The sequence below is a fragment of the Astyanax mexicanus genome, chromosome 17 (assembly GCF_023375975.1).
Source record: "Astyanax mexicanus isolate ESR-SI-001 chromosome 17, AstMex3_surface, whole genome shotgun sequence".
Taxonomy (NCBI): Eukaryota; Metazoa; Chordata; class Actinopteri; order Characiformes; family Acestrorhamphidae; genus Astyanax; species Astyanax mexicanus.
Genome location: NC_064424.1, coordinates 4,140,403 through 4,153,500, shown reverse-complemented (window position 1 = coordinate 4,153,500; position 13,098 = coordinate 4,140,403). Strand labels below are relative to the sequence as shown.

Below are 13,098 nucleotides of genomic sequence, written 5' to 3'. Positions count from 1 at the left end.
CCGGAGCCGCGGGCACAGAGTCAGAGGCGGCCGGAGCCGCGGGCACAGAGTCAGAGGCGGCCGGAGCCGCGGGCACAGAGTCAGAGGCGGCCGGAGCCGCGGGCACAGAGTCAGAGGCGGCCGGAGCCGCGGGCAGCGCTGATCCAGAGGCGGCCGGAGCCGCGGGCAGCGCTGAAACAGAGACGGTGGGTCCTGCTGGCGTGAGCGCGGCAGGCACCGCTGACGTGAAGGCGGCTGCCACCGCGAGCTTGGAGGCGGCTGGCACCGCTGGCGAAGAAGCCGCTTCAGCGGGAGCCGAGAGTGCGGCTGCCGCCAAGATCCGGACAGGAGCTGCAGATTCAGCAGTGGGCGTGGTTGTCAACACCGGACCGGAGCTTGCTTCCGGAGCCGGAGTCGAAGATCTGGAAGCCAGCCGGGCTGGTGAGCTGGAAGCCGGTCGGGCTAGAGTGCTGGAAGTCGGCCGCGCTGGAGAGTTGGAAGCCGGCCGCGCTGGAGTGCTGGAAGTCGGCCGCGCTGGAGAGCTGGAAGCCGGCCGCGCTGGAGTGCTGGAAGTCGGCCGCGCTGGAGAGCTGGAAGCCGGCCGCGCTGGAGTGCTGGAAGTCGGCCGCGCTGGAGTGCTGGAAGTCGGCCGGGCTGGAGAGTGCGGTGGAGCTAACATGCTAGTTAGCTTAGCTGGAGCTGGGCCGACACTCTCCACCCCGCGGAGAGGCGCCGGGAGCGGTTCATCCCCCCGAATTAGCTCCGCGAGGAACCGGAGATACTCCAGGTCCGCCTTCCTCGTGGCATTCCACTTTGCTACGTCCATATCTAGGTCGAGTCTTATGTCACGATGGGGACGGAGGGGTGTGAAGGAGGAGGAGGACGTAAGTGCAAAGATAATTATTTATTAAACAAACAAAACAAACACAGAAACGAAAACGGAATACATAAACTAAGGCGAAGACTAGGGTAAAGACTGGGATACAAACACTAGGATACAAGGCTAGGATACTGAGGCTAAACACTATAAACGGGAAACACGGTTAGGCTTACAGACTAGAAAACACAAAAGACTCGACACAGCACGTACAAACAGAGGGGCTTAAATACAGGAGGAACACCTGGGCAGGGCTGATGAGGGGGCAGGGCTACAGATAAGACACAGGTGAGAACACTGATGGTTAGGGCAGGGCTAAGACGTGACAGATACACAACAGAAACACGTGGCTGTGAACACATGACAGGAAAACAGAGGGGAGGAGCACTAGGGAACAAATGAGGGAGAAACATAACACAGACATGGGCTAAGGTGTAACAGTACCCATGGTTTTTGTGGCAGTAAAGATCATAAAGATTATAAACATTATCATCAACTAAATATGGCTCAAAAACTTGATGATACAAAATTGTCTGGCTTTCAAATAAAAAAATGTGCAATTTAAATATATATTGTTCATTAGTACAGTGATGCAGAATACTGAATGTACCCTTTGTCTGGTTAAATAGTACAAATTTGTACTTATTGCTGTTAGAAATGACTTTGTACTTCAGAGGGAACAAATCTGACCCTGTAAAGACCAATATTGTACCTTTGAGGGTACAATTATAAAGAGTGTACCTTCGAGTACAAAAAAGTACTCGTATCGTACCTCTGTTTTTTAGAGTGTAGTGATACAGTTGTAATACTCTTTAAATGTATTATAATTTTACTGTAAAAATATTTAAAATATGGGGTTAAAAACATGAAGTAGTTTAAATGTTACTAAAGTATATTTAAAATAGTTCCATTTAGTACAGTTAAGTACACTTAGCACAATTTAAATAAGACTTTTTTATACAATTAAAGTATAATAAGTACAAAAAAGTTGTTTTGTTTTAGCACTCTTTAAATATACTGATTAATAATAATGTGGCTACAAGAACACTTTAGTGCACTATAGCATAATAATGCTTAGTATACTTCTATCTACTTTTTTATTAAATCGATATTGGTCAGACCTCAGCTGGTCAGGCATGCGGGGTGCATGGTTGGTGCACAAAGTGCTCTCCATTATGGATGATGATGGTCACCCACAGCACACCATTTTTATGGATCATAGGAGCAGTTTCTATGGCAGTTTCCTGTCACAGAGCTGCTCTACAGACAGACTCAGGAGATCTTTTGTCCCCAGCGCCATCAGACTCCTCAACTCCTCCTAGTGGAGCCGGAAGAGGGAGGAGGAAAGATGAGGAACGAGTCTCATATGTTTTTTAAATCACAGCCTATTTTCATCAGTACTATAATCACTCGCTAAAACATGTACATCTGCACTCCTGGATACAATTGACACTTTACGGTACCTCCTGTACATTCACCCTACTTACACTTAACCTAAATACAATACTTGCCTAGGTTTATATTCAGTATTGTTGTATTTGTTGTATTTATATTTTTTATGTTTGTATTTATATATTTTTGACCACTCTAGTAGGTAGGATATGTAAGTTGCAGCATTTTTTGTTTCATTTATATCTTATAAGCCTTATATAGCCTCAGTTAGCATCTTCTATAGTTTTATATTTCTTAGTGTGCTTTCCTATCTATCTATCTATCTATCTATCTATCTATCTATCTATCTATCTATCTATCTATCTATCTATCTATCTATCTATCTCAATGGGATACTGAAGACTGGACTGTGGGATTGTGGGAAAACTGCATCTCTATCATTCACTGTACTGGACATTATTTTATTTAGTATTTTCTGCATAATTACCTATTAAATATAACATGCCACCAATGTTCTATACCATAGTATTCCATACATGCTTTATGAACCCTCATATAATGCATAACTACAGACTTTCTCTCTAAAAAAAGCCCTGTGATTGACACAAAAGGTGGGTTGTGGGTGGCTAAGGTTGCAGCATGGAAGCAGACATGTAAAGCGGCACATGAGGGTATTTTAATTCCACCTCTGCAGCACTTTAATCATCACACATCACACTGATAATAAAGCTGGTGAGAAAAAGGCCTGCTGGAGCTTTTTATTTATTTATTTTTTTAATCAAGGCTGAGCCCTCCTCTCTTTCCTCTGTCTTTGGTTCTGCATCTGTTTCACCAGCACTGTTTCAGTACATCTCAGTACAAAGGGCTACTCTTCTTCTACACTTTGTTAAAGACTGAAGCAGCAACAGTATAAAACACTTTAGTAGAAAAACACTTAACCTCTCACACGTGTATTATTCAGTATTTATTCTGTAGACTGGTTACAGGAGCATTAAAGAAGCATTATTTGATTTTCTATCCCTCTATAGAACGTAACACAATTATAACACAGGTAGTGACTGATAGACTCATGGAAGATTATTACTCATATACTCACACTCACATTCTCACAGCAGCTACTGTAATTGTTACAGGTCAAATTCTAATACTGCAGAACCTTTACTTTGGACAATGGATATAGGAGCTAGGAATTGGTTCAGATAAATGTCTACTTCTGCACAAAAAATTCCAAAAACAACCCCAAAAAAACAGTAAGCTTAGTGTTGGGCGACTACGGGCAAAAAAAAAACAATCTTCGATTTTTTTTCAAATAAACTCAGATTTTAATCGATTTCCCCCCCCTACTAACAATCAAGCTACAGGTGACAAAGAAATGGTTAAAAAGTAGTTTTACCTGTAAAAAAAACTATTATATATAGTCCTCGGACTGAGCTCAATGTTTAGAAAATATGCGCGGGTTAGTCTGTTGGAGGCGCTGGTAACCAAGGTAAAATGGATAAACACCTCAGAAATGAGGAGCGGTTTTAGATATTTTACATTAAAAAGATTAAATGTAATATCATGATTACTGCATTTTAAAAATCACATTAAAACTGTAATTCAAATGAACTAATTAATCGTGAAAATCGCCCAGCACTAAGTTAGCTTAAGACTTTTATCAAGTTTCCCACTCTTTTCCACTGGTTTGACAACTATTTAGCAATGTTTAATGCCAAATCTAATCCAAACTTTTCCCTCTCTCTTTATGTCCCAGGTTATCATTGTTAGCATTATCTATTGACCTGCGAGAGGAGGTGGTCTTGGTTTGGTCCCAAACCAACTCTAAAGCAGTTTGTTTGTGGTGAGAAAGTGATTTGATCTCGAGCCGACCAAACTATCAAATATACTTCCCAGGTTTAAGCTAAACTGCTGTTCAGGTGCAGTTTAACCTGGTTTATTACCCAGATAATTACCAACGCACCTGGGTGGATATAATACATCCCATTAAACACATTGTGTTTGAAAGCGCAGCAGAAATATTTTCTGCATTCAGTGTTAAAGCAGCTTCACAATGCACACATACACTGTCTGACCAAAATAACAAAGTCTCCACCTGGATTTAAGTAAGTAAATGATGTGGGGTTGGTTGATGCTGCAGTTGGTCTGCAGGTTTGGGTTCAGCAACAGTAAGTGCTGAAAGAATGAGATCAGCTGACTCTAACTGAATATACTGAATATAGACCAGGTTATTCCATCAATGGATTTATTCTTCCCTGATGAACACGGACATATTCCAAGATGAATAATTCCAGGATTCATGGGTCTGGAATTGTGAAAGAGTTCAGGGTTCAGGGAGCACGAGATCATCATTTTCACACATGGATTGAGAGAGAGTTCACCACAGAGTCCAGATCTTAACCTCATTGAGAATCTTTGGGATGTGCTGGATGGAGAAGAGCTGCTTTGTGCAGTGTTCAGACTCTACCATCATCAATGCTGCTGCAAGATCTTGGTGAAAAATATATGCAACACTGGATTAAAATAAATCCTGTAGCTTATTAAAACAATGCCAGAGTGAATTTGTGCTGCAATCAAAGCTAAAGGCCATCCAACCAAATATTAGAGTGTGTGATCTTTTTTTTCGGCCAGGCAGGGTATATGTGCTGATCTGGAACACAGAACCTTCTTTTTGTATTTACTTTCTAGCTCCCACACGTGACGACTCTGACCAATCAGAGGAGACAACATGCTCATGTGTTTTTTTGTTGCTACGTTTAGGTTTGTGCCTGTGTGAAAACAAACCAAACCGAGAGGGAAATGCTCTAAGTAACCAAACTTATCAACTGATTCGGACCATAGAAACCAACTACAGGTGTAAAAAAATGCTCTTAAAAGGTAATCAGACTTGGATGGGAATGATCTAGTTGAAATTTCCTACATGACATCCAAGTTTAAATGGAACGAAGCATAAACTACTATAAAGAAGCTACAGATGCTAACAATGCTTATGTTCATTGCCAAAAATCTGAATGGATATAAAAAATCATTGGGTTGTTGCACAAAGTATGTTGTTGTGTAGTCATTAAAATGCATATCTGAAGTGTTCGTAGTTTAGCCACCGAAAAAAAAATTTAACAAAAAGAGAATACTGACATTTTTTAATCACTATATTAACAAATCTGCATTATCTGATATAAACCCACACAAAAGAACATGCTGTCTGCTGTCCTCGCCATTATAATTATTCACCTTTAACTATAAGCTGGCCTATTTCTCATTCAAATGACAAGAGATTTTATCAATGCTAATTATGATAATTATGCCAGGTGATGTATTTCAAGAGAAGACTGGCTCTCTGGTGAGCGCTCTACTCTCCCCAGCGAGCTTCAAAGAACAGATATACTTCAACATTAGATCAAATGATTAAATCACCATTAAACATACAGTACCAGTCAAAAAAGTTTGGACACACCTTAAATTCAATTAATCTTCTGCATCGTAGATTAATACTAAAATTGGAAATATGGAATTAATTAGCACACAAAAAAGTTAAACTAAACAAAAATAAACAAGAATATGTTTTATATTTTACATTTTCTCAGTCAGCTTTATGAGGTAGAGTCACCTGGAATTCAGGCTTTCAGTTAACAGCTGTGCTGAACTCATCAAGAGTTAATTACTTGAATTTCGTGTCTCTTAATAAAGTGTTTGAGAGCATCAGTTAAAGTAAAGTAGTGAAGAGGTAGAGTTACAGGTATACAGTGAATAGTGAATATTTGAGTAATGTTCGAATCCAGACTATGAGAAGCAAGATCTGCTCAACTAAATAAACAAAATTCAGTTCCGGTCAAACTGAAAAATGTCCCTATCCAGATAGAATTAGTTTCTAAGGGGGTTCTGTGGTAATTTTATCTTTTATAGGGGTCCTCTGTTATTTTATTTAACATCTGGAATGACCATTTACATGTTTTTCTCAGACATCCTCTGAGAAAATTACAGGGTTAATTATCTACTGTTTATTGCTGAACTTTTTTCGTGGTCCTCCGGTAATTTTAGTCCTGTCCGGACGCACATCTCTGAGTTTGATCTCCTCGCCTTTAATAAAATAGCTATTTATCTACTGCCACGCATCGTAATTACACTATGGGCGCACGTTACCACGGAGATCTATGTAATAAACACAACAGTGAGTGGAAATGGAGGAGCTACTGAATGAGATGTCATGTGACCAGGAAAGCCCAAAACTCAGGGGTCCTCCTGTTTTTTCAACTGCAGTCTGGATACAAGAGTTTTATCACTAAAATATCACTAAACAGAAGTGTAAAATATTTTTCAGAGACGTCCACCTGAGAAACTAATCCCATCTAGATAGGGCTTACGTTAATCTAAATGCTTCTTTACAGAGTATTTTGGTTTCTTTAAGACTTTTAAGTTACTACATGATTCCTTTTGTGTTCCTTCATAGTCTGGGTGACTTCAATATTCATTTATAAATTAATAACAGAGTAAAATTAGTGCTGTTCTCCTGTTAAAAACATTAATAGCGTCATTCCAGATGTACTAACAATTTAACTATTATTCTTGTATTTTTGTTTCAATGTTTTAATGATTATATATTTAATTACCAAAAATAAGCACATCTGCTTTGTGTTTCTATATACTTTTAAACACACTTACACTCTCAGCCAACAGGGTGTTTTTTTATATTATTTGTTTTGTACTTCCTGAATTACGCTCTTCTAAGAGTTGCGCTGTACCCAATAAATACCAACATGCAGCAAAAACTCGCCAGCCGTGATTTAAAGCCTTCGCAATAAACATAAAAAAAAGGAAAAACAAAGAGGACAAACGGAATCTGAAGAACTGCCTAATTGCAATAAAATGTGGGGAATGCCCACAGACCATAATTATACAAAAACAATCCATAAAGACCCACCCACTGCAGCGGCGCATAAACCCACCCGTCAGGAGGAGGCCTGAAACCGCGAGGGAGGCGCAGCTGCAGCAGCAGAGGGACTAATCGCGGCAGAATTAAAGGTCACAACATCAATCAAGAGATTCATTTGTTTAGAAGGGAAAATCCACACACAACTAAAATAAACTCGCAAATAAAAAAGGCGAGAAAATAAGCAGCCGTGCTTTTAAAGCGTCTGCGCCGTTTTACACAGCACATAAAGTCCTGCGCTGAGGAACGCTCCGCGGTCCCACCCATCACAATCCAGCCGCCATGATGTCATCTAGCCCAGTTCTCCTTCTCCAAAGCCTTGTAGTAATGTTTCATGACACCACTGAGTAGAAAAAGGCAGAGCTGGGTATGTGGAAACTGTGGAAACTAGTTTCAGGACACCGTCCCTCTGAGGCAGCCGTGCCCGCCTTAAAAAATATTCCCAGATAATATTCCCAGATTCATCCAGGACAATTATGAGATCTGTTCTGTGACCTACAGAGACTTGAGCCATGTCAAATTAATGGAAATCTATCTCTCTATTTTTCTCTTTTTTAGAGAGAAAAAAAATTGTGAGGTGAAACGTAACAGTACACAATTTTAATTAAAGTAGTAAATAGGTACTTTAGTTAAACTGGTAGTTAAATAGCAACTTTGTGTGAATTACTGTATATAAGGTATGTTAAAACTAGAGATGCATGAATACCAATACTGGTATGGGGTATCTGCCCGATACTATGCTCAATAACTCATAATCGCAAACGATTGTCTGATGAATTCCTGTGGAACAGAGTTGAGAACTGATGAGTGCCAGTTTCTTCATTATAATGTTTTTGATGGTCGTTGCACTGACTGCACTTGAGGATACTTTTAAAGCTCTTGAAATTGTTCTTTTCAAATTAACTGGCCTTAACTTTAAGTATTTTTTTTCTTTATTTAGTTGAGTAGTTGTTGCTTCTCATAATCTGGATTAGAACATTATTCAAATATTCACTATTCACTGTATACCTGTAACTCTACCTCTTCACTACTTTACTTTAACTGATGCTCTCAAACACATTATTAAGAGGCAAGAAATTCAAGTAATTAACTCTTGATGAGTTCAGCACAGCTGTTAACTGAAAGCCTGAATTCCAGGTGACTCTACCTCATAAAGCTGACTGAGAAAATCCAACAGAGATGAGAAAAACTGATCAGCTAAACAAGAGGTGCTACTTTGAAGAATCTAAAATATAAAACACATTCTGGTTTGTTTATTCCTTGTTTTTCTTCATAGATTTGATGGCTTTAGTATTAATCTACAATGCAGACATATTAAAAAAAAATAAAGAAATACTTAATTTAGGGTCTGTCCAAACGTTTGACTTTTGGTACCTATGTTTGTGCATTTTTTTAAAACTTTTTTATGTTAGCTTTGGCCCTGTTCTGCCCCATGATTTAGAAGTTTTTGAAGTTTTTGGAGTATTTCTCTACATGCCAGGCGGTCGGTCTGCACAAACATCTCAGGCATCTTGAGGCTCTTATCATAAAGCAGGGCAATAGAGGGAAATTCATTTATTCTGCACTGCCATAGGCTAAGTTGAAATGAACATGAATAAAAGTGGCTTGGTACCCACCCAAGATGGCGGCGCGTTAACACGCAGCGGCCGCTCCGGGTCCATTAAATGGTGCTTTTGTGTTACTACACTGCATAATTTGCACACTGTCTTGTTATTTATTATTCTTTGTCTGTATTGTGTTGTATTGTCTGTCTGCACTTTTGTACTGTTGCACTATTGTTCTGTCTACACTGTGTTTATGTGCACCATGGTCCCTGGAGGAACGTTGTTTCGTTTCACTGTGTACTCTGTATATAATAATAAACAATAAAAAACACTTTGACTTTGACTTTTGGCTTTGAAGTGCAAACTGTCCACAATGAGCTAGTATCTGTCATACATAACGAACGCAGGGGTATGTGACGACAGCGGGAGCCCCAAAAAAATACAAAAATGCATCTAAAACACGACCTATGATGCATCCTTTACTTTCCTTTAAGATTAAGACTACATCTTTAGGCAATCTTGACTACCAATGGATCTATATGCCTTTAAAATGTTGACTTTACACACACCAGCAAAACTATTAACATATGTTCCACAATGCACCAGCCTTGGGAAAGCCAAAGAAATACCCAAGACGGGCACTGCAAGGGCATCCAAGACGTTTTTTAATCAGAAATGGTCTGTACAGGGCGTGTCATGCCATGTTATCCGATTGTGAGGGCACCTACAGGGCACCACATCACATTTATTCTACTGTATGAGCTTCTATTAGGAATCCCAACATTCCCATACATGTAGGAACATCATTTACAGCAATACATCACATTATAACCACTGCCAGGGCACGTCTCCATTAAAGGAACACCTAACTAGCTATTTAATTATTTACATCTGTAGGATAAATCTATATAAAGCACTGAATCCTATTTATTCTATGGGAAAGGGCATTCTCTCAAAGACTGTTTACTATAGCTCTCTTTCTTGCCAAAAAATCCACAATATTCTTACTGTAAGGGAATTCATTAATAGGGGTAGGAATCACAGGGCATTTCATGATACAATATTATTATGTTACTGAGGGAGATAAAATACTACTAAATAAGCAAATACCAGGAATTATGGATTTATCACTGTCAGTTTCACATAATTTAACAACCAGTATTTTTTATGTTGTGGTTTGAATAAAACCATACAATATATCGCAATATCGGTATACTGTCCCACCCCTAGAAGGGATGTAATATAGGGCACTTTATAATACACCCTTTTCTACTGAAGAGTTAACCATATAAGGGCACTCATTAATAGGGGTCGGAATCACAGGCATCTTACGATATACAATATTAATATATCACAATACATTGTCCACAATAATGGTGATATCACAATACTGCGTTTCTGCGATACTCACATATACTCATATATACTCATATGTCACAAGACAATTCTCTATGATACTTCACAGCATCTCTGTTACTAAAGAAGACAAAATACTCCTAAATAATCAAATATCAGGATTTATGGACTTATTGGTGTCAGTTTCACAGAATTTACCAACCAATATTCTTCACCGCAGGTTTATTAACCCTCTTCATTTGATTGTAGCGCCACCATGTGGAGAAAGGAGGCAGCAATTTTAGTAAGTCAGATTGGGGGGGTGGGGCGAGTCTTAGAGTGCCTGTGTTTCGATAAATCTATGTAAATTTGATGCTATGTACCGATACAAACAATATGATCGAAACAATATATCGAACGATACGATATACTGCAATAACGATATACCGTCCAACCCGTAGAAGGGATACAATATAGAACACTTTAGGACACACCATTTTCTACTGAAAAATCAGTAGAAAGTAACAGTGAATCACAGGTATCTTACGATACGATATATTATCATGATACATTGCCCACAATAATGAGGATACCACGATACTGTGATTCTGTTACACACATATATTATCAATATATCACATTACAAGTCTTAGAGTGCCTGTGTTGTAATGCATCTATCTATATTTGATGCTGCTTATAAATACAAAACAATATGATCGAAACAATATATCGATATATTGTCCCACCCCTGGAAGGGATGCAAAATAGGGCACTTTATATAACAGCCTTTTCTATTGACTTGAAAAATCCACCATATAAAGGCACCACAAGAAAGATTGAAGCAGAAACTTTAGTAAGTCAAAATGAGGGGTGGGGATTTGGGAGTTTAGAGGGCCTGTGTTTCAATAAAAATATTTATATTTGATGTCACATATCGATAATATATTGCAAATGAAAACCATACAATATATCGCAATATCAATATTTTGTCCAAGCCCTACTATATCATTAAGTCACAATATTAAATAATCTTGTTTTATAAGGCACTTCATCTTAATTTATTTCAAGGAAGTGCCCCATAGATGGCACGTTGTCTCGTTTTTGCCACTCTATAGGGAATTTAAGCAACGTTTTTTCAACCACAGCCAAGGTAGGCCCCCTCCTGCCTCCTTCCCCCGAGACCGCCAGTGTGTGAAGATGACCCTCCTAACCCTAGATATGTCTTTCATATGTCAGATAATCTTTCATCTCCTCTCTCTCAGAACTCATTTCAGGAAGAACAGTGTGTTCAGGGGGGGGCTTACTGTACCTGAGCGCGATGGAGGTGCCGTTGACAGACGCTGAGTAAGGTCTGCTGGGGCTAAAGCTCTCCTGCCGGGCATAGCGCTCATCCCCACAACACAGGATCATGAGGAAGGCTCTGCGGAAAGCCCTGTTCAGAAAGGCATAGAGGAACGGATTCAGGCCCGAGTTAACGTAGCCCAGCCACAGCCACGTCGTCCACATCTGCCAGGGCACGCTGTACTGGATGAAGGGGTCCACGATGTTGGTGATGAAGAACGGAGCCCAGCACAGGCAGAAGCAGCCCATGATGACGGCCAGCGTCTTGGCGGCCTTGGTCTCGATCTTCATGCGGCTGGAGCTCTGGTGGACGTGGCTGTAGTAGGACGCCGGGGCGGATCCGGCCCGCTGCAGCGTTCCGATCTGGCGGGCGTGCTCCATGGCGGTCACGTAGATGCGCTGGTAGGCGAGAATCATCAGACCCAGGGGAACGTAGAAGGCCACCGCTGAGCAAATAAGGGCGTAGGGACGGTTCACCAGGAACACGCAGGACGTCTTGTTGGAGCCGTGGCTGAATTTCCTCTCCTCGATCTGAAAAATCACACAAATATTACAAAATATCATCAAAAAACTAAAACAAATCAAGCAAATCTAGAAAATAAAAGGTACCACTTGTTAAACAAATAGTTTATAAAAAGGTCACACACTCTAATATTTCATTAGCCCTCCTTTAGCTTTGACTGTGGCATGCATTCACTGTGGCATTGTTTCGATAAGCTTCTGTAACAAGATTTATTTCAAGCATTTTAATCGTTTCAATCATTCAAAGATTTATTGATTATGGCTTACAGCCAATGAAAACCCAAAAATAAAAAAAAAGTGTCTTAGAAAATTAGAATATTATATAAGACCATTTGGTACTTTTGGCAGTGTGGGCAGTGCACCAAGTCCTGCTGGAAAATGAAATACGCATCTCCATAAAAGTTATCAGCAGCAGAGGGAAGCATGAAGTGCTGTAAGATTTTCCGGGACCAACACCAGCAGATGACAGACATGTCTCTCCAAACCATCACTGATCATCAGTAAATTTTACATTTCATTTGTAAATCAAGGGATCAGAGTCTGGAGGAAGAGTGGAGAGACACACAGTCCAAACTGCTCGAGGTCTAGTGGGAAGTTTCCACCAATCAGTGATGGTTTGGAGAGACATGTCATCTGCTGGTGTTGATCCACTGTGTTTTATTATCAAGTCTAAAGTCAGTGCAGTTTTGTTTTCCCACAAAATCTTACAGCACTTCATATCTTACAGCTTCCCTCTGCTACTGACAACTTTTATGGAGATGTGGATTTCCTTTTCCAGCAGGACTTGGCACATTGCCCACGCTACCAAAAGTACCGATTGGTCTTATATAATATTATAATTTTCTGAGACACTGATTTTTGTGTTTTTCATTGGCTGTTAGCCACAATCATCAACAATAAAAGAAAAAAATGCTTAAAATAGATCACTCTGTGTTTAATACATCAATACAGAAGTAACTTTTTAATGATATTCATGCACTAGTGCACTAGTATATAGTTATAAACTTATATCTACATATATCCAGAGAATGTATGTATGTGATGATAGTATATCACTTTTTATTTAACATATATATGGAACTCTCGCTCTTGATGTAGGGACATACTGTACATTATGTGTCATATATTGCATTTCTGTGTGAGGTATCAAAGCATAGCTATCCCTGCTGCTCTTTAGGGTGGGT

At 39.7% G+C, this 13,098-nt stretch overlaps 1 protein-coding gene across 1 annotated transcript in view; it reads right to left on the bottom strand.

Moving 5' to 3' along the window:
* si:dkey-247m21.3 (5-hydroxytryptamine receptor 4) overlaps positions 1–13,098 on the bottom strand; it is a 93,411-nt gene that overhangs the window by 43,602 nt on the left and 36,711 nt on the right. Inside the window, exon 8 of the mRNA XM_049466381.1 lies at positions 11,361–11,923. Within this exon, the coding sequence (XP_049322338.1) occupies positions 11,361–11,923 (563 nt within the window). The remainder of the gene's footprint in view (positions 1–11,360; positions 11,924–13,098) is intronic.